Source organism: Pogoniulus pusillus, chromosome Z (genome assembly GCF_015220805.1).
Source record: "Pogoniulus pusillus isolate bPogPus1 chromosome Z, bPogPus1.pri, whole genome shotgun sequence".
NCBI classification, from domain to species: Eukaryota; Metazoa; Chordata; class Aves; order Piciformes; family Lybiidae; genus Pogoniulus; species Pogoniulus pusillus.
In genome coordinates this window covers 27,411,484-27,432,220 of record NC_087309.1, presented here as the reverse complement: position 1 = coordinate 27,432,220, position 20,737 = coordinate 27,411,484, and the positions used below count along the sequence as shown (strand labels likewise).

General features: G+C 42.4%; 1 protein-coding gene across 1 annotated transcript in view; it reads right to left on the bottom strand.

Moving 5' to 3' along the window:
* KATNAL2 (katanin catalytic subunit A1 like 2) overlaps positions 1 to 20,737 on the bottom strand; it is a 46,715-nt gene that overhangs the window by 25,011 nt on the left and 967 nt on the right. The window contains exons 2-8 of the mRNA XM_064140782.1: positions 12,300 to 12,370; positions 11,754 to 11,920; positions 8,408 to 8,450; positions 5,360 to 5,534; positions 1,855 to 1,950; positions 1,263 to 1,361; positions 158 to 235 (exon numbers count right to left, since the gene is read on the bottom strand). Of these exons, the coding sequence (XP_063996852.1) occupies positions 158 to 235; positions 1,263 to 1,361; positions 1,855 to 1,950; positions 5,360 to 5,534; positions 8,408 to 8,450; positions 11,754 to 11,920; positions 12,300 to 12,370 (729 nt within the window). The remainder of the gene's footprint in view (positions 1 to 157; positions 236 to 1,262; positions 1,362 to 1,854; positions 1,951 to 5,359; positions 5,535 to 8,407; positions 8,451 to 11,753; positions 11,921 to 12,299; positions 12,371 to 20,737) is intronic.

Below are 20,737 nucleotides of genomic sequence, written 5' to 3'. Positions count from 1 at the left end.
ACATGTAAAAAAATAACTTGCAGGGAGTTGCATGATAAGGGAAATCGCTTGCACATTCAAGAATAAGTTATTGTCAGTAACAGTAAGAACAAACAAACTGTGCTCTCGGATGACAAAAAGAAATCTTTCTGCAGCTGAAATGGAGAACTGATCTTACTTTGCTTATAACCATTGCAAGTTCTTTCATCTCACCAGTCATGTCAATAAAAGCACTAAGGGGTTTCAACAGTCGTTCCTAAAAAAAGAAAAACATACAGTCTTGTCAGACTTCAATTATTTTTAAACAGACAAACTATGAAATAGTTTTTAACAGGTGGCTACATCGTAGTATTATCAACTTTCCAAGCTGTGAAAATATGGATAATAATACAGATTTTGATGTAAGCCATATTTGCAGTAACTGATTTTTTTCATTTCACAGAATCCAACCCTTAATTAGCATTAAAATGAACAGTTCTCCCATTGCACAGGTATTCCTACGCAGATTAAGAAAAGTGAAAATTGTAACTATGGGTCACTGCATTGTCACATCGAGAGACACTGGGTCTTTTCAAGTGCAGCACTTGCCAGGCAGACTGGCACCACGTCGGCTGGATACACTCTGGAAATCTATGCCTTATGTCAAGAAGAGACTACTGAAAATTACTCTCAACCATCTGAACTCTGTTATTTTCTCAGCTGAGGTGGACACTAGTGAATATACTGAATTCAAAGGAACCAGAATTTTACCCTCAGAAGTCATGTATGTTTCTGTAATCGATTTCTTTTTCATAGAATCATAGAATCAACCAGGTTGGAAGAGACCTCCAAGATCATCCAGTCCAACCTATCCCCCAGCCCTACCCAGTCAACTAGACCATGGCACTAAGTGCCTCATCCAGGCTTTTCTTGAACACCTCCAGGGACGGTGCCTCCACCACCTCCCTGGGCAGCCCATTCCAATGGCAAATCCCTCTCTCTCGCAAGAACTTCCTCCTAACATCCAGCCTATACCTACCCCGGCACAACTTGAGACTGTGACTTTTGGTAAATCACAAGGAATCTTTTGAGTATGTTACCTACTTTCATGTTCAAAGAGTGAACAATAAATTAGATTGCTATTAAGTGTTAACTGCCCACTTAAGACAGAAACTCACTCCTCAAAAATCTAACTCCTTTTTTAGCACGTAGGAACAAAGACAACATTGTTGCAGTACTTTGCTCTCGATTATGTAAAACTGATATTCCATTCACTGTGTTGAAATACCAACAGAAATACTTACTGAGGGATCTGGATCACAATTAAAGCTGCTCAAGGCTATACCATTTGATGATACTTTGACAGCATCCTGAATCATCCCATAGTAATCAATTACTTGGCCCTAAAGAAGAAAATAATGTTTTGATAGGCTTTAACTGTTAAAACTGTAGTGGACCAAACTTTGCTTGCCACTTAAAGCAATTAGTTTCTCTACTGCATATACAGTCCTAAATATGGCAAAACCTGACCACAGAACCTGTGGTGGCAATGGGAAAAGAGCATCAGTCATTGCAACAATTTAACTCCAAAAGCTCTTGTTATCTCGTTCAGGAATTTGAAAATTACCTTCAACTTTAGCTATTACTACTGGGTTTTAAAACAAGAAGTATTTTTCCTTCTTGATGATGTTCATAATACTATTTAATGCAAGCAGAGCCTTCAGTGCAAAGAATTACTGTCAAAATAATAAACTGACCCTTCAGCTTTTTATAAAAGGAAACTTTTATATAAAAATAGACACGAAAAGCTTGCTTTTCATATTCATCAAAAAATTCCACGTGCTCTTTTCTACACACACATTTCTACCATAAATTGCAAACTAGCTTTCCACCAACCCTTCTTGGGTGAGTGCTGTCACCTCCAGACTTGTTGACTGCTGAAATGCTTAAGCCAAAATCAGATTGCTCCACAGGAGTAGCCTTTTCATAATTCTAGAGAAAAAAAAAAAAATTAAAACCAGATGTGTTGCCAAGTAGATGTGTTGCAGTTCACCTAATATAGGCTCATTCTGTCTCTTCATATATGTCCAGATGAGCTGTATCATGGAGGTTGCAGTAGTAATCCCATATCTGTCAGAGAAGCACCACTGTACATTAGACTTCATGTGATTGCAGAGAGCAGCAGTGAAAGCTCTAGACCTCAGCACTCAAGTTATTTCATGTATTATTATTACATTTCATAGAATCATAGAATCAGAGCATGTCAGGGGCTGGAAGGGACCTTAAAAGATCAGCCCCCCTGCCAGAGCAGAATCACCTAGATCAGATCACATTGGAATGCATCCAGACAGTTCTTGAGTATCTCCAGGGACAGAGACTCCACAATTTCCCTGGGCAGCCTGTTCCAGTGTTCTGTCACCCACACAGTGAAAAAATTCCCCCTCAGGTTTACATGGAACCTCCTATGCTTCAACTTCCATCCACTGCCCCTTGTCCTGTCACTGGGCATCATCAAGCAGAGTTTGGGTCCATCCTCCTGGCACTCACCCCTTACATATTTACATATACGAACGAGGTCACCCCTTAGTCATCTCCTCTCCAAGCTAAAGAGGCCCAGCTCCCCTAATCAGTTTTGTGGCTCTGTGTTGGACTCTCTCAAGCAGCTCCTTGCCCTTGAGCTGTGGGGCCCAGAACTGGACACAATACTCTAAGTTGATTGTATGATTCTATCAGGTCTCACCAGGGCAGAGTAGATGGGAAACAGAACCTCCCTAACCTACTAACTGCACTCCTTTTTAATACACCCCAGGATGGCATTGGCCCTCCTGGCCACAAGAGTACACTGCTGATTCATGGCCATCCTTCCATCCACCAGGACTCCCAAGTCCTTCTCCCCTTCACTGCTCTCCAGCAGGTCAATACCCAACCTATACTGATAGATGTTTTTTTCTTTCCCAGGTGCACAACTCTACACTTGCCCCTGTTAAACTTCATTAAATTTCCTCCCTGCTCAACTCTCCAGCCTAAGTCTCTCTGAATGGCAGCACAACTCTCTAGTGTGGCAGCCACTCCACCCAGCTTGGTGTCATCAGAAAACTTGCTGACAGTGCACTCCATGCCCTCAGCCAGGTCACTGATGAACACATTGAATAATACTGGTCCCAGTACTCCACTCGTTACAGGCCTGCAGCTAGACTCTGTCCCATTGACCTTTAACTGGTTCCCAATCCATCTCACTACTCCATCACCCAGACCACACCTCCTCAGTTTAGCTATGAGGATGCTGTGGGAGACAGTGTCAAATGCTTTACTGAGATCAAGGTAAAGCACATCCACAGCTCTTCCATCCTCTCTCCACCTGGTTAAATCCTCATAGAAGGTTATCAGGCTGGCCAGACATGACTTCCCCTTTGTAAAACCATGCTGGCTGCTCCCAGTGACCTTCTTGTCCTTCATATGACTATGCACAGCACTGAGGTTAAGACACTCCATTATCTTTCTGGGGATGGAGGTGAGGCTGACTCCTCTAAAGTTACTTGGGTCCTCCTTCTTACCCTTTTTGAAGATTGATGTTTGCTGTCTTCCAATCCCCAGGCACCTCTCCTGTCCACCATGACTTACCAAACATGATGCAGAATTGCAGAAATTTGCATTTTTACCTAGCTATGAAATGAAACATGTAGTGGACAGTGGAAACAACAAGCAAGCATAAGGTACAGTGTATCAACTCAGAAATGAGGAATCATTTAGGATTATGACTTACTTAGACATTCGCTTCGTATCAGTCATCTGCTGTAGTTCACAAAAGCTAAGTATTTTAAAGAGGAATTGTCAGAGATAAGATTGGCCCTACACAAGAAAATGGCCAAGGACTTAATTAAAAAAAAGAGGAAAAAAAAAAGAAAAAAAAAAAAGAAAAAAAAAAAAGAAAAAAAAAAAGAAAAAAAAAAAGAAAAAAAAAAAGAAAAAAAAAAAAAAAGAGGCTGTCCTCACAGTTCCTCGAGAGCTACAGCTGACAGGCTGTCTGCCCACCCACCTGCTGTTCTGCTCCCTCCTCTGTAAGGGATAGGAATAAAGTCGTTTTCACAAAGTAAAAGTCATAAAACTGAAAACTCTGGCTCTGTAGAGCCAAATTACTCCTCTTATCTCAAACATCTTACATGCTGTGAAGAGGCTTACAGCTGACACCAGACTTTGGACTTTGTTCATTTGTCTGTTTTTTTCTGCACTGACAGATTAATCTGCTGATGTTAAGAGGAAAGCTCTGGTCACTTTCAGTACAGGTCAGATTATAAAATGCCTTTTCCTGGAACTTTTGCCTATGATTCGCTTCCCAAGTCACAGACAGAAAGCATATTCTCCTAAATCTTGCATCTATAATCCTATATAGTTACACAACCCATTAGTTACACAATTGTCGTGTAGCTCACATCCCTTTGCTGCCTTTAGCCTTTCAGAATAAACCCACCTTAATTCCAACTGTCATGCTGTCAAGATAAAACATGTTTAAATCTGTCTGGGCGATAGAATCCTCTCTTGAATAAGTAAATCACCTTGTGATCATGATGATTACATTAAGTGTCGCAATAAAGATAAGATCATCCTGAAAAACCACCTGATGTGTCATTTCTGTCCATCGAGGCAGCAGCTGCTCAGGGGATGTGGTGAACAGTGGATGGCAAAGAGGAGCAGAGACCGCTCAGAGCCAACCCCTGCAGACACACAGAAGACCCTCTGGAAATCCACTTTTACATTGTTGATATGAGCCAGGTGAAGCTATGATGAATAAATGAACCAGGAACATAATAAAAGTCCTGAGCTATGCCAACTTACTGAGGGGGAATCACAGAATATTAGAGGTTGGAAGGGACCTCCACAAATCATTGAGTCCAATCCCCCTGCCAAAGCAGGATCCCCTAGGGTAGTCCCCATAGGAATGCATCCAGATGGGTATTGAAGTCTCCAGAGAAGAAGACTCCACAACTTCTCCGGGTAGGCTGTTCCAGTGCTCCATCACCCTCACTGTAATGAAGTTTCTCCTCATTCTAAGGTGAAATGTTCTATGTTCAAGTTTGTACTTGTTGCTCCTTGTCTCACTGCTGCAAACCAATGAAAAGAGATTGGTCCCATCCACTTGATGCCCACCCCTCAGATATTTATATACCACCAGTGACATTTCAGCCTGGAAGCAGCGGCCCAGGAATATCCTTCCCCACCATCCCCAACACCAAAACAGTACCATGGGGTGGTAACTACCTCTCCTGCTCTCTTTCTCCATTCTCCCTTCCTCTCTCTCTCCCTCTTTTTTTTCTTTCTCTGTTTTATTTGCTCCATTCTCTCTGTCTTTAACAAATAGTCACATCTTTATATATGGCCTCATTTGTGTCTGAATTTCACTCACAGGAATGTTCGAAAAAGAACCAAGTCTCCTTCCCAACTTCTGGACTGAGACATTGGGGCTCTCTTTAGTGGGTGATTTAAATTCTTCTGCACTCCCAGGTGAAGTTTTTGGCAATAGTTGTTGCACTGTCTGATGATGTTTGATCCTTGGGAGATTCTGAGAAGAACTTGCTGCCCTAGAATAAAAATACCAAAGTCTGGAAAGGCTTTCACAACTTCTTTTTTCAAAATAATGAAAGATTAAAAGGTAGCACTTTCAAATAGAGCAGTCTGGGGTTAACTTTGCTCCCTCTGAAGTTAAGGCATAAGTTTAAACCATGGTAAAATTCAATGCTTACTGCTTTCAAACACATCATAGAATCATAGAATCAACCAGGTTGGAAGAGACACCAGGATCATCCAGTCCAGCCCAGCACCCAGCCCTATCCAAGTCAACTAGGCCATGGCACTAAGTGTCTCATCCAGTCTGTTCTTGACCTCAGTGCCAGGCAAGGTCATGGAACAGGTCATTTTGGGTGCCATCACAAAGCACCTACAGGATAGCCAAGGGATCAGGCCCAGCCAGCATGGGTTTAGGAAGGGCAGGTCCTGCCTCACCAACCTGATCTCCTTTTATGATCAGGTTACCTGCCTGGTGAATATGGGGAAGGCTGTGGATGTAGTCTACTTGGACTTCAGCAAAGCCTTTGACACTGTCTGCCACAAGAAGCTCCTAGCCAAGCTGGCAGCTCATGGTTTGGACAGATTCACTCTGTGCTGGATCAAGAACTGGCTGGATGGCAGAGCTCAGAGAGTGGTGGTGAATGGTGCCACATCCAGTTGGCAGCCAGTCACTAGTGGTGTTCCCCAGGGATCAGTGCTGGGCCCAGTCCTGTTCAATATCTTTATTGATGATCTGGACGAGGGCATTGAGTCCATCATCAGTAAGTTTGCAGATGACACCAAGCTAGGAGCAGGTGTTGATCTGTTGGAAGGTAGGAGAGCCCTGAAGAGGGACCTGGCCAGGCTGGATGGGTGGGCAGAGGCCAATGGGATGAGATTTAACAAGGCCAAGTGCAGGGTTCTGCACTTCGGCCACAATAACCCCAAGCAGCGCTATAGGCTGGGGACTGAGTGGCTGGAGAGCAGCCAGGAGGAAAGGGACCTGGGGGTACTGATAGATAGTAAGCTGAAGATGAGCCAGCAGTGTGCCCAGGTGGCCAAGAGAGCCAATGGCATCCTGGCCTGCATCAGGAACAGTGTGGCCAGTAGGACGAGGGAGGTTATTCTTCCCCTGTACTCAGCACTGGTCAGGCCACACCTTGAGTACTGTGTCCAGTTCTGGGCCACTCAATTCAAGAGAGATGTTGAGGTGCTGGAACGTGTCCAGAGAAGGGCAACAAGGCTGGTGAGGGGCCTGGAACACAAATCCTATGAGGAGAGGTTGAGGGAGCTGGGATTGTTTAGCCTGGAGAAGAGGAGGCTCAGGGGTGATCTTATTACTGTCTACAACTACCTGAAGGGGCATTGTAGCCAGGTGGGGGTTGGCCTCTTCTCCCAGACAACCAGCAATAGAACAAGGGGACACAGTCTCAAGTTGTGCCGGGGTAGGTATAGGCTGGATGTTAGGAAGAAGTTCTTCACAGAGAGAGTGATTTCCCATTGGAATGGGCTGCCCAGGGAGGTGGTGGAGGCACCGTCCCTGGAGGTGTTCAAGAGAAGACTGGATGGGGCGCTCGGTGCCATGGTCTAGTTGACTGGATAGGGCTGGGTGATAGGTTGGACTGGATGATCTTGGAGGTCTCTTCCAACCTGGTTGATTCTATGATTCTATGATTCTATGATTCTATGATTCTATGATTCTATGACCTCCAGGGACAGTGCCTCCACCACCTCCCTGGGCAGCCCATTCCAATGGCAAATCACTCTCTCTGGCAACAACTTCCTCCTAACATCCAGCCTAGACCTCCCCCAGCATCACTTGAGACTCTGTCCCTTTGTTTTATTGCTGGTTGCCTGGGAGAAGAGACCAACTCCTACCTGGCTACAATGTCCCTTCAGGTAGTTGTAGACAGCAATGAGGTCACCCCTGAGCCTCCTCTTCTCCAGGCTAAACAACCCCAGCTCCCTCAGCCTCTCCTCATACGGTTTGTGTTCCAGGCCCCTCACCATCTTCATTGCCCTTCTCTGGACATGTTCCAGCACCTCAACATCTCTCTTGAATTGAGGGGCCCAGAACTGGACACAGCACTCAAGGTGTGGTCTGACCAGTGCTGAGTACAGGGCAAGAATAACCTCCCTTGTCCTACTGGCCACACTGTTCCTGATGCAGGCCAGGATGCCATTGGCTCTCTCAGCCACCTGGGCACACTGCTGCCTCATCTTCAGCCTACTATCTATCAGTACCCCCAGGTCCCTTTCTTCCTGGCTGCTCTCCAGCCACTCAGTCCCCAGCCTGTAGTGCTGCTTGGGGTTGTTGTGGCTGAAGTGCAGAACCCTGCACTTGGCCTTGTTCAATCTCATCCCATTGGCCTCTGCCCACCCATCCAGCCTGGCCAGGTCCCTCTGCAGGGCTCTCCTACCTTCCAACAGATCAACACCTGCTCCTAGCTTGGTGTCATCTGCAAACTTACTGATGATGGACTCAATGCCCTCGTCCAGATCATCAATAAAGATATTGAACAGGACTGGGCCCAGCACTGATCCTTGGGGAACACCACTAGTGACAGCTGCCAACTGGATGTGGCACCATTCACCACCACTCTCTGAGCTCTGCCATCCAGCCAGTTCTTGATCCAGCACAGAGTGAATCTGTCCAAGCCATGAGCTGCCAGCTTGGCTAGGAGCTTCACATCTTATCTGCCCTGTAGAAACTTTGTAAATTGCCTGCATCTCTGTTTGGGAAATAAATATTTATTTTATTCTAAAAGATATAGGAATATGCACCACACAGTCAGCAACATGGCTGTAAGCTGTAAGTACATTAATGTAAACATTATTGTACTCATGCTTTATATTGCTTCTATAGGAAAATTTTCCAACCAGAAAAAAACTCACACATTTCTCTCACCTTCTTGGTCTTCCTCCCATTCTCAGTTGTTGCTTCTTTTCTACTGGGGCAAAATAAATATTAAATGGGAAATAATTAAGGAGAGAAAAAGGACAACATTTTTTTTCCTACTTATGGATTGTTAAATTTGAGGCTGATCCAGTCTTGGGTTTCTTTGCTTACTTTTAAAAAGCAATTTCATTTTCACATTAAAACAGACAGTACCAGAAATTAGATCAAGCACAACAAACTAATTTAGTATATCATATACAATGATTATTTAACGTTAATAATTTCTTCTTTGCTGAAATGGGAAATAAGAATTTGTCTCACTATTCATAATAGTCATTATATAAGATGTGATATATCAAGACATCATAAATGTCACATTGCAGTGGTGGTTATGAAACTTATTTTTTGTACTTACCTAATTTGAAACAATTTCTGTCAAAGAAAAGCACCACACTTATTGTGTGTGGCTTTCACAGTCTGACTGGGGACAAGGTTTAAGGCAAGTGACAAGAATCAAGCAGCAGATTACCCAGAAAGACAAATGCAGGAGGGATGCTGCTTCAGGGAAATAGAATGATGGATCCCTGTAAGTACAGCTGCAATTCTGGGCTTGAGTAATGCACAGTGTCATAGAATCATAGAATCAACCAGGTTGGAAGAGACCTCCAAGATCATCCAGTCCAACCTATCACCCAGCCCTGACCAATCAACCAGACCATGGCACTAAGTGCCTCATCCAGTCTTTTCTTGAAGACCCCCAGGGACGGTGCCTCCACCACCTCCCTGGGCAGCCCATTCCAATGGGAAATCACTCTCTCTGTGAAGAACTTCTTCCTAATATCCAGCCTATACCTACCCTGGCACAACTTGAGACTGTGTCCCCTTGTTCTATTGCTGGTTGTCTGGGAGAAGAGGCCACCCCCCACCTGGCTACAATGCCCCTTCAGGTAGTTGTAGACAGTAATAAGATCACCCCTGAGCCTCCTCTTCTCCAGGCTAAACAGGCCCAGCTCCCTCAGCCTCTCCTCATAGGATTTGTGTTCCAGGCCCCTCACCAGCTTTGTTGCCCTTCTCTGGACATGTTCCAGCACCTCAACATTTTTCTTGAATTGAGGGGCCCAGAACTGGACACAGTACTCAAGGTGTGGCCTGACCAGTGCTGAGTACAGGGCAAGAACAACCTCCCTTGTCCTACTGGCCACACTGTTCCTGATGCAGGCCAGGATGCCATTGGCTCTCTTGGCCACCTGGGCACACTGCTGGCTCATCTTCAGCTTACTATCTATCAGTACCCCCAGGTCCCTTTCCTCCTGGCTGCTCTCCAGCCACTCAGTCCCCAGCCTATAGCGCTGCTTGGGGTTGTTGTGGCCAAAGTGCAGAACCTTGCACTTGGCCTTGTTAAATCTCATCCCATTGGCCTCTGCCCACCCATCCAGCCTGGCCAGGTCCCTCTGCAGGGCTCTCCTACCTTCCAACAGATCAACACCTGCTCCTAGCTTGGTGTCATCTGCAAACTTACTGATGATGGACTCAATGCCCTCGTCCAGATCATCAATAAAGATATTGAACAGGACTGGGCCCAGCACTGATCCCTGGGGAACACCACTAGTGACTGGCTGCCAACTGGATGTGGCACCATTCACCACCACTCTCTGAGCTCTGCCATCCAGCCAGTTCTTGATCCAGCACAGAGTGAATCTGTCCAAACCATGAGCTGCCAGCTTGGCTAGGAGCTTCCTATGTCTGTGTAGCCTTACTGTCTAAAAATGGCTAGTAAGACCTTTTAAGTGTCTAAGAGTAGCTTTTTGGAAACTGATAATTTGGATCACGGATCAGGCCTTGGCTACCACTTAGTTTGACTAAGTGTGATGTGATAAATTATGTGTAACACATTTTTGTTCTTCACTCAGAACCAATCCCTTTGGTTTTGTCCTGCAGGATTGCTTATCTTTGTATTAACACCAACCAGTAGGTTCTACCTGTAAATATCTTTCTCATGCAGACAGTGCTTGCTTCCAGCTATTATTGATCTTCTACATTATTGTGAATGTACTGATGACTAATAGCTTCAATATCTTTCAAAGTAATTTCACCTATACTAGTAACTTACCTGTGATTTCAAAGTTGTTGGCAGCCATTTGAAACAACGATAACTGTTCAGAGATGTTCTCTGACCAATTACCTTCTCTTCTAATGAATGTCTTTTTCTTACAAGAGAAATAGGTAGAGATGTTGGTGTTTTCTGCACCCTCCAAACCCTTCATAACCAACTCATATGCAGTTGTTCTTAAGGCTTCTCTAAGTTACATTTTGTGCTCAAGTACCAAACCTTTCAGGCCCTTGTGGTCACTCATGTTCTGATTTGACTCCTTCTATATGACTCATTCATATGTCAGACTTCAAGTCCTTTGGAGCAAATAAACCTATGATTTGTCTGACAGGTGACCTTCAATATATGAAAATACGCAAATATATGGTTAATGAGACTAGCAACTTTTAAGCACCTGCTTTAAGTGAGTTATTTTAATTGAAAATTAAACCTGAAATAGAACAAACTATTCTCACCTCAGGAAAAGAGAGAGAACACATCTATGCCATAGCACTTGTGCTTACATGGCAGTTTTTAAAAACAGTTTTTAAAAGAGAGAATCATAGAATCAGAGAATCAACCAGAGACCTCCAAGATCATTCAGTCCAACCTATCCCCCAGCCCTATCCAGTCAACTAGACCATGGCACTAAGTGCCTCATCCAGGCTTCTCTTGAACACCTCCAGGGACGGTGCCTCCACCACCTCCCTGGGCAGCCCATTCCAATGGCAAATCACTCTCTCTGGCAACAACTTCCTCCTAACATCCAGCCTATACTTTCCCTGGCATAACTTGAGACTGTGTCCCCTTGTTCTATTGCTGGTTGCCTGGGAGAAGTGACCAACTCCCACCTGGCTACAGCCTCCTTTCAGGTAGTTGTAGACAGCAATGAGGTCTCCCCTGAGCCTCCTCTTCTCCAGGCTAAACAACCCCAGCTCCCTCAGCCTCTCCTCATAGGGTTTGTGTTCCAGGCCCTTCACCAGCTTTGTTGCCCTTCTCTGGACACCTTCCAGCACCTCAACATCTCTCTTGAATTGAGAGGATAATATCAACTCGTTTCCTTTAAGACAGAAAGAAGAGCAGGAGGGCTCAAAGTTCCCTCTCTCAATTCTTATGTCCTACGTGCTAGCCCTATTACTCTGTAGTTTAAGACAGTTAAAATAACAATCACTGATGTACAGAAGAAGTGTGGTGAATGTGTCAGGCAAGCACACACATTAGGCTTTTAGAAATAAAAAGCTTTCACTTTGAAATACAGCCACATACCAGTGTCGAGGACCTTTTTGGTAATTTTAGGGTACTTCTGAAATTTTATAAAGTAATAAGTTTCATATTCCAGCAAAATTGTTTCAAGATCAATGTTGTCACAAACTTCAAAGCCGTGTAAATTTAATTTTGTCTCTTGTTCCAAAGCATTTGCAGCATCAACATACCTGGTTCAAAAAAAAACAAAGATCAAAAAACTGAGAGTGATTATCATATTCTGATTTTTGACAGAAAAAAGCAAACAATGACGCTAGTAAGTAGAGGAATACTTTTAACCCACCCACAACTCTGTTATAAAAGCATAAACTCTATTAAAAGCCCCTTTGCTGATTGCTCTAATGTATTTTAAAATTATACAGGACTTTTTTCTTCAAGAAGCATAAACAATTTAGCAAAGTAAACTGCCACGACAGATAACAGTATTTTACCTCTTAAATCAAAGAGCCATGCTGTCCATCTACCCAACAGAGGACAAAAGGACACTTTATGGGAGGTCAGACACACACAAATCCACAGATTTAGAGCACTATTATTTAAAAAACATACCCTTCCTCCATTAAATAATGCAAAATTAGAATGAGGAGATTTTTTCGACGGGCTTCTGTTCGCATCTCATCCTGTGAATTAAGACAAAAGTCTAGATCAAATGTAATATTCCCTTTATTGCTGTAAACAGCATCTAAATGTAGCCCATGGAAACAAACAAATTAAGACAACAGCATGTAAGAGCAGTAACACAACTCACTGTTAATAAACAGAAGGAAAGTGGTTTTCAGTGTGATTTTTCTTACACATTATCAGGGCTACTGGGTGGGTAGAATCCTTTTCCTAGAGAAAACTATTTTGAGGCTGAAAAAATAATTTTCTTCCCTCAGGACAGTTATAGATCTCCAGCATGTTTTGGCTGATGAGAATTTCAGTGCAGAACTCCTGCAGACCTCATGCACATTGTCTCCAAGGCATCACGTTTGTTGTGACCCTCCCTGCAGAAACTAGAAACCCATTTTCTGAGTGCTTGGAGAAAGAGGGAAGGAGAAAAGGTCTGGACCTGCATAACCACAATACAAGGACCAGTTAAACATCACTGGCATCTCCCAGTTCACAGACCTTATATATAAATAGAAGTGAAGGACAGAGTATTTGAAGAATTAGTAGTTTGGGATAACATCAAACTTGTCCAACTTTAATACAGGAGCAACCACAAGTCCCAGTGTGCAGATTTCATTATGAAGTCAGTTGGAGGATTTATTCATATAGATTGATGAAGTCAAAGCTATTCATAAATGGTTCAGTGATCAAAATAAGGTAGTGTAAAACATATATGTCATCCTCCAGTGACACCACATCAGGAGATACAGGGAGGCATAAAGTGCAATATCGAGTAGAGCAGAAAGGGCAGTGGAAACAGGAATCTTCTAAGATACTGCAACAAAGTCTTACTCGGATGAAACATGCCATACATTCTGAGTGTCCGCAGAGAAATCCTGAGATTTCAGGGTTGCTCTAGAAATCAGCATATTGACTTTGGTCTGGCTCATCAGGATCTGAAGCTGGGACCACATAAAAAACAGGTATGGCCAGACCCACATTTAGGCAAATAGACTATTTCTTTTCCTTTTTAGGAGGCTGGCATTCTGTGTTGTGAATTGGACTCCTATGAGCCTCACAGGTTCCTTCCAGTTTGAGATATTTGATCATTCTCTGGTTCTGTGAATATTTATGATGAACCCAGTAAAAGCATAAAGGAGCAGCACCACATCAGTGGATGGGGAAAGGCCAGTTACTTCTGTTGCATGAACATGTGTGTTCATGCAGCCCTGCTTGACCTGCTGCTCACAAATAGAGAGAGGCCAGTAGTGGATGTGGTGGTTAGAGGCTGCCTCCAACCCACCTCGCCACAGTCTCCTTTCAGGCAGTTGTAGATAAGATCTTCCCTCAGCCTTCTCGTCTACAAACTAATACCCCTCCATGTGTTTGCCAACTTGTAAAATGTATTGAGCAGAACAGGCAAAAAGTCGCCCAGCACAGCAGGTATTTTCTGGTACGTTTGCTTCAGGCGTGGGGCCATCTAGTGACACAACTAAGTAAGGGCTGGGGTTTGTTTTTAATGTTTCCTGCTGGGTGGAAGTGTGTATGTTATTTCATATACTAATAAAATCTTTGTTCTGTTTTTCTAGAAAGACGATTCAAACTGGCTGGGGAAACAGGAAGAAACGACACCTCGTTTCTAGCCTTTACTACTGTCAAGAGATACTAGTGGTTTGGCTTAAACAAGTAAGCTTTAAATGGAAGGAATCACTTAAGAGATACAATGTTGTGTGATTTCTCAGGCTGTTTACTCAGCTTTCCATACCATGAGTAGCTGGATTCACTGAAGCTGTACACTTCCAATTGGATTTATTGAACATGGACATACTTAGTCAAAACAGGGCCTCCAAAAGCAACATAAACCAGAATTTTTTCCTTCATGGCAGTTATGGATCTCCAGCATGTTTAGAAGGCTTCAGCCACCAACAACAGCTGCAACTAGCCAAGACAATGGCCTGTCTGGAGGCAGTGGAGTAATGTAGTAAGGAATCAGAAGTGTTGGAAGACCTCAGTCTGGAATAGTCACTGGACAAAAGGGTATAATAAAGGTGAATGCATAAGGATATTTCTCAGGGATTTTTTTTGTTCAAGGTCCCTCTCTGGAGTCACCCAGCTTGAGCTGAACATGCTGCTGCACCATTCTATTGAAGTATTTATTTTTATGAGACTCTGTGTCTGACACTCTGCTGCAGGAAACCAGTGGTTCAGACTGCACTTCTTTAACACTGTCTCTGACAACCTCTTGATAAAGTTACACAGCCATGTTGTTTCTGAGTCCATGAAAACACTACAACTTCCTTTGCTTTTCAGTGATGGTACAAAGATGAATTTCCAAAACCATTTCAGGGAGGAACAATGCTGTGTAAATGCTTAGCAGATCAGTAACTCTGGGATGTAGTAAGTTGGCTCCTGAGAGGTGCTGTGATAAGAAATGAACCAATTCTGAGAACTGTTATGAGCAAAGAAAAAATGCTAGCACCCTGGGACTGAAAGGACCCTTTTTCTCCTTAGTGTTTGAGGTGTTTGGAAAACAGATTTTGAATTGTGTATGTCCCACCATTTCTCCTGGCGTAACTGAATTTTCTGAAACAGGCTTGAAGGTGCAAGAAGAAAGTTACTGAGAGTGCCACTTGCACATTCCTTGAAGTACAACTGCTTCTGCTGTCTTACACTGAGAAAAACAAACTGTTGTGTTTGCCCACATAGCAAAAGGCATGATCACAGGCACCTTTGAATATTTAAACACAGTATGAAAAAAAAACAGCAGTTGCCATGGAAGACAAACACATCACATGTTTCATGTTTGAGTATTTACAGAAATAGTCTGATGAGAGAAGAATTGAATCTGTCTGATGAACTGACAGGACTCACAATTCACGCTTGGCACTTTACTTGAAAAGCGTTTGTATTCTGCTGTGTCTTTGCTGCTGTTTATCCTACCAGGTGACTTCAGTCCCTGCAGGCATGTTAGCATAAACAGTGACCAGTAATAGGCAGTATCTCAAACATTCTAACCAGACACTCCCTTGGGATATAGGATAACATTGTGCCTGTGTATGAGCTATTTGCTTCAACTTTAACATAGAAATTTATAATATTGACCAAGCAGAAGCAGAGATGAACATTTACATCAAAACCAAGCCCCATCTAAACATTAGAAGACAGTTCAGACCAAGAAATTAATTCTGTCTTTATCTTGAGTTAATATGAATGCAGAAGGCAGTGGTTAATTTGAGAAGTCGGACATCTGTCCAATGAAAATTTGCTAAGTCATTAATCTGTTCATCACCTGACAAAGACTTGGACTAGATTAGATCTGAAAAACAGAACAGATTAATCAAAATTACTTATTACAATTCTGTCAAGTTTCTGTAAAGCAAAAATTAAGAACTTTTTGGCATATAACTGTTTCCAAATCACAAATCTTGTGAGTCAGACCATTGCTTTCTTGAGCAACCTCACGAAGTCACATCTCCCTGCCTCTCACCACCTCTTATTCTACCAGGTACCCTTTGAAGAGGATGATGAACCTCTGCATGTGTCAGTGCCACCAGCAGCCTTATTTGTCCACTTAAGTCTCTGCCCACACTGGTCTCCTTTCCTGAACTGTACTTTATTCTCTAGGGACTAATTCTCACTCCAAGTATGTCCACAATACAGGGAGATACTAACACTGCCCAGCACTTCTGCTGTGCTTAGAGAGGAAATGATAAATCTTACATGACATGAAAAAAACAGGAGCACTTACAAGTGCAAAGTTACTTAAAATTCAGTTTAACTTTATAGCAATTTAGCCTTCCTGTTTAATTAGTATTTAGAATTGCATGCTGTTTATAGCCACTGGAATTTCTATAGATGCTTAAGCATTTAAAATTTAATAAGCTTCTATTCTTAAAAGAACAAAAAACGTAAGTAATTAAAATTTCAATTACTATGGGGGATTTTGGGGTACATGCAATTAATAAAAGCTTAAGGCACTTAAGTATGATCTTGTTTTAAAAAAACAAAATAGCAGAGCAGTTAACTAATTAGCTCCAACACTTATAGTGCATTTTATTTATTTCTAGCCTAACAAAAGAGGGGTACACATTCCTTTCTTTGAGCTGTTTAAAATTAAACTGTATTACAGTCACTAATTTTTAAATGTAGTTGTTCAGCCATTTCCATACCTTTTACCAAAATGCATTTATATTATAAATCAACTTAGTCTCTTGTGTAAATCCATCAAGTTAATAGACCTACTAAAAGATTAATTTAACCCCATAATTGTTCATTATCATTTGACTATCTCTTCATGTCTATATTCAACAAAAAGAAGAAAAAACTTATGAGAGTAAATCATAGCCTGGGAACCCTGGAAATAATAACTATATTACTCTAATATTGTGTCTTTGTACTGAGGCAGTCAGTAATTATGTCCAGAGAGATCTGTCATTAATAATTCACACAAGATGCAAGTGGTTAGATCTGTAATCACATAGGGAAAAACCTTAATGTAATATATGTGCAGTGACTCAATCTCCTGGGGGATCCCAAGAGAGCTGCCAAGTATGGGGTTCCTCAAGAGTAAGCAATACCATGTGCCAGGATACAGTTGAGGCGTAATAGACTTATCCAGTTTTCCTTCTCCCTCTGTCATCTTGGATCCTCACAGTGTTCCCTCTTATGGTTTGTACCAGAACAGAACCAATTTTCTGTTTAGGGATTTTACTTTTCAGCTCACTCTCTTCTAAGTAACTGCACTTTCTGAAGTTAATGGCATATATTTGCAGACACTGTCTGCTTCTAGCAGTGATAACACTCTATGTTTATAGTTATTACCAAGGACTGGTGTGCAGAAAGGTTCTTGCTTATACTTGCTCCTGCAGAGACCAAGGTCACTACTAAATCTTATGTACCATGTTGGAGGTCCAGTTAAGTCAAAGGGTCATAAGTAAAAAAGTCACATTTGCAGCAAGGAGCAGACAAGGCAGGTGACCTGAACCAGAAAAGTATTCCATTCCATGTACATCATACTCAGTATGGAGCTGAGGAATTATGAAGGTCAAGTTCTCCAATAGCTGGCATCCAAGGAGATGTCTGTTTGTTCTGCCTTCAATCCCAATCTGTGTGTTCCTGAATCCAGTTGCTGTCTGGGTTGAGTTCAATATTTGTTGTGTATATACTTGTATAGACCTAATTATTTTCTCATTAGTTATATTTTATTTTCTTTTTATTATTACTGTTTCATTAAAACTCTCACATTTTCCCCCAGTCCATAAGCCTCTCTCCCTCATTCCCTTTCCCTTTTGAGAACGGAGGGCAGTTAACAGAGAACATCTGTTGTTTGTTTAGTGGCCAGACCAACCCTAACCCTTGACAGCTAGTTCTATTTGCAGCTTTGCCAGGTTTTTTGGAAGGATGATGTTCAATTATAGTTTGGCTTGCTGACAGTACATTTTGAGAAACACAAGCAGAGAAGGGAAATGGTGAGTTTTCAACAATGTATAACTTGGCTACTATTGAATAGAATTTCCCAGCACAAAGGAAAGGCACTTCTTTCATGTCTTCTCTCTTCCAAGTTATACAATCCTGTTGCAAACAATAGAGTTGGCAAAGTTTCTCAAGAAGGATTACAGATAGCTTTCATAATTAAAGAGATACAGCAAGCTCACCAGGAAAGTTACAGCTGTCCTAGTAGTAACACTAGGATGCATTGGAGTGGTGTTGGGTTTAAAATCTAGAGACCTTTTACAATTTGAATTTGGTGCACCAGAACCAAAAGCCTTCTGATTTCCCCCACTGCTGCAATAGTTTCATGCTGTTAGTTCATGCTTTGATGCTACCCATAGACCACTGCCATGTCCCTCCTTTGACAGGAATGCTACTGAAACTAGGTTTTACATTGCCAAGACTTCAGTAACTTGATGTGATAGATAATACAGATAAAAATGGACCAAAAAGTTTGGTAAATTATTAACCAATAGAGATTATGGATGGTGACTTTACAAAGTCACCAACAAGCATTAACTCTCACACTAATTTTTAGGACTATGCAAAGTTCTGCTGCAGTTCACAATAATATTAACTGAATCATAGAGTTGTTGAGGTTGGAAGAGGCCTTTGAGATCATGAAGTCCAGCTGCTGCCTAGAGCTCACAATCCGCTAAATACTGCTAAGTTACTACCACAAGGTCACTCTTTTCAGAGTGATTTACAGAACAGAGGAAATATCCAACAATTAAAAACAGTGAAATAGCTCACAAACTAAATTCAGCTGTAAGACTACATGGGGTAACTGTGAACATCTACAAAACTGTAATGCATGTAAGAACATGATTTATGTCCTGCCAGGACAGGAACTTATATTTATGTAGGAATATTTTTTAACACTTTTTCCCAAAATTTCTAGAAAATATTTTTTTTCCATTCTATAGAGCAAACTAATTGAAATGCAATACAAATAAGGATAGGAATCTCAGTAATTATTCAATGCTACATATTAGAGATATAGCAGCTTAATTTGTAGAAACTACATTGGAATACTGCAATTTAGGAAACAGAAATTGTGTCCAGGCTCCCTCTAAAGAAGACCTCAGAGCAAGAATCTGAAAGTCTTTTTGGCAGCTTCAAGCTGTTCCCATCACTGACTGGAAAAGGGGTACCATAATCCCCACTGTCAAAAAGGGAAAAAAGGAAGGTCTGGAGAACTACAATCTCAACTCTGTTCTCAGCAAGGTCACAAAGCAGATCCTCCTGAAAACACTGCTAAGGCACATGAAAAAAGATGAAGTGATTGGTGGCAGCCAACATGGCTTCACCAAAGGTAAATCATATCTGACAAATTTAGTGACCTTCTATGATGGGGTAACAGTGTTGATGGAATACGGAAGAGTAACTGATGTAATCTACCTGAAGTTGTGCAAAGCATTTGACACTGTCCCCCACAACATCCTGGCCTCTAAAACAGAAAGACATGGATTTGACAAGTGACCACACCATGTATCAAGAATTGGTTTGATTACTCTCAAAGAGTGATGGTCAATGTCTCAATGTGTAAGCGCAGATTAGTGATAAGAGGTCAGTACTGTGACCAGTGCTGCTTAGCATCTTTGCTGGTGACAAGGGCAGTAGGATAGAATGTACCCTCATTAAGTTTGCCAACAACATTGAGGTGTAGAGTATGGTTGACGTGCTGGAAGGAAGGGGTGCCCTCCTGTCCAAAAGGAACCTTGACAGGCTTGACAGCTGGGACAATGATAACTTCAAGAAGATTAACAAAGCCAAGTGCAAGGTCCTTCTCCTGAGTTGAGGCAATCCCAAGCACAAATACAGGCTGAGCCAAGAATGGACAGAGAGCAGTCCTGAGGAGGACTTTGGAGTTCTTGGTTAATGATAAGATAAATGAGGGCAGCAACATGCACTTGCAGTCCAAAAAGCCACCTGTATCCTGAATGTGGACAACAGATTGAGAGAGGTGATTCTAGCCCTCTACTCCGCTCTGGTGGAGTACTGTCTCCAGGTCTGGAGCCTCAAACACAAGGACAAAGACCATCATCAGAGGTCAGGAGCACTTCTAAGAAGAAAAGCTGAGAAAGTTAGGGTTGTTCAATCTTGAGAAGGGTCCAGGGAGATGCTATTACAGCCTTCCAGGATTTGAAGAGAGCCTACAGAAAAGTTCAAGAGTGACTTTGGGGAAACCATATAGCAGCCTTCTAGTACCTGAAAAAAGCTGGGGAGGGACTATTTACAAGGGCGTGTAGCACTAGGAGAAGGGGCAGTGCTTCTAAACTAGAGAAGTGTAGATTTAGATCGGACATTAAGAAGAAGTTCTTAACTGTGAGGGTGGCAAAACACCAGAACAGTTTGCTCAGGGAGGTAGTGGAGACACCATTCCCAGAGACATTCAAGGCCAGACTTGATGGGGCTCTGAGCAACATGATCGAGTTGAAGATGTCCCTGCTTACTGCAGGGGCACTGAACTAGATGACTTTTAAAGGTCTCTTCCAACCTAAGCTATTATATGAGTCTACGATTTTTTCCAAAGGCATGTAATGAAAGGTGTGAAATAAGGCTTCATACTGGAAGAAGCTTAATCTAGATTAGATATTAAGAAGGAATTCTTCACAAGGATGGTGATGCACTGGAGTTGTCCAGAGCAACTGTGGAAGTTCCAGCACTGCATTCACAGATAGATTGGGTTGGGCATTGAGCAACCTGGTCTAGAATGAGGAATCCCAGCCCATGACACAGGAGGTTGGAACTAGCTCTCTTCCAACTCAAACCATTCTATGATTCTATGGTGGGACTGCTAAGGCACTGGAATAGGTTGGCCAGAGAAGCAGTACCAATCCTTAGAAACACTTCAGATCAGGTACGATGGACCTTTGAGCAATCTGATCCAGAGGAAGGGTTCC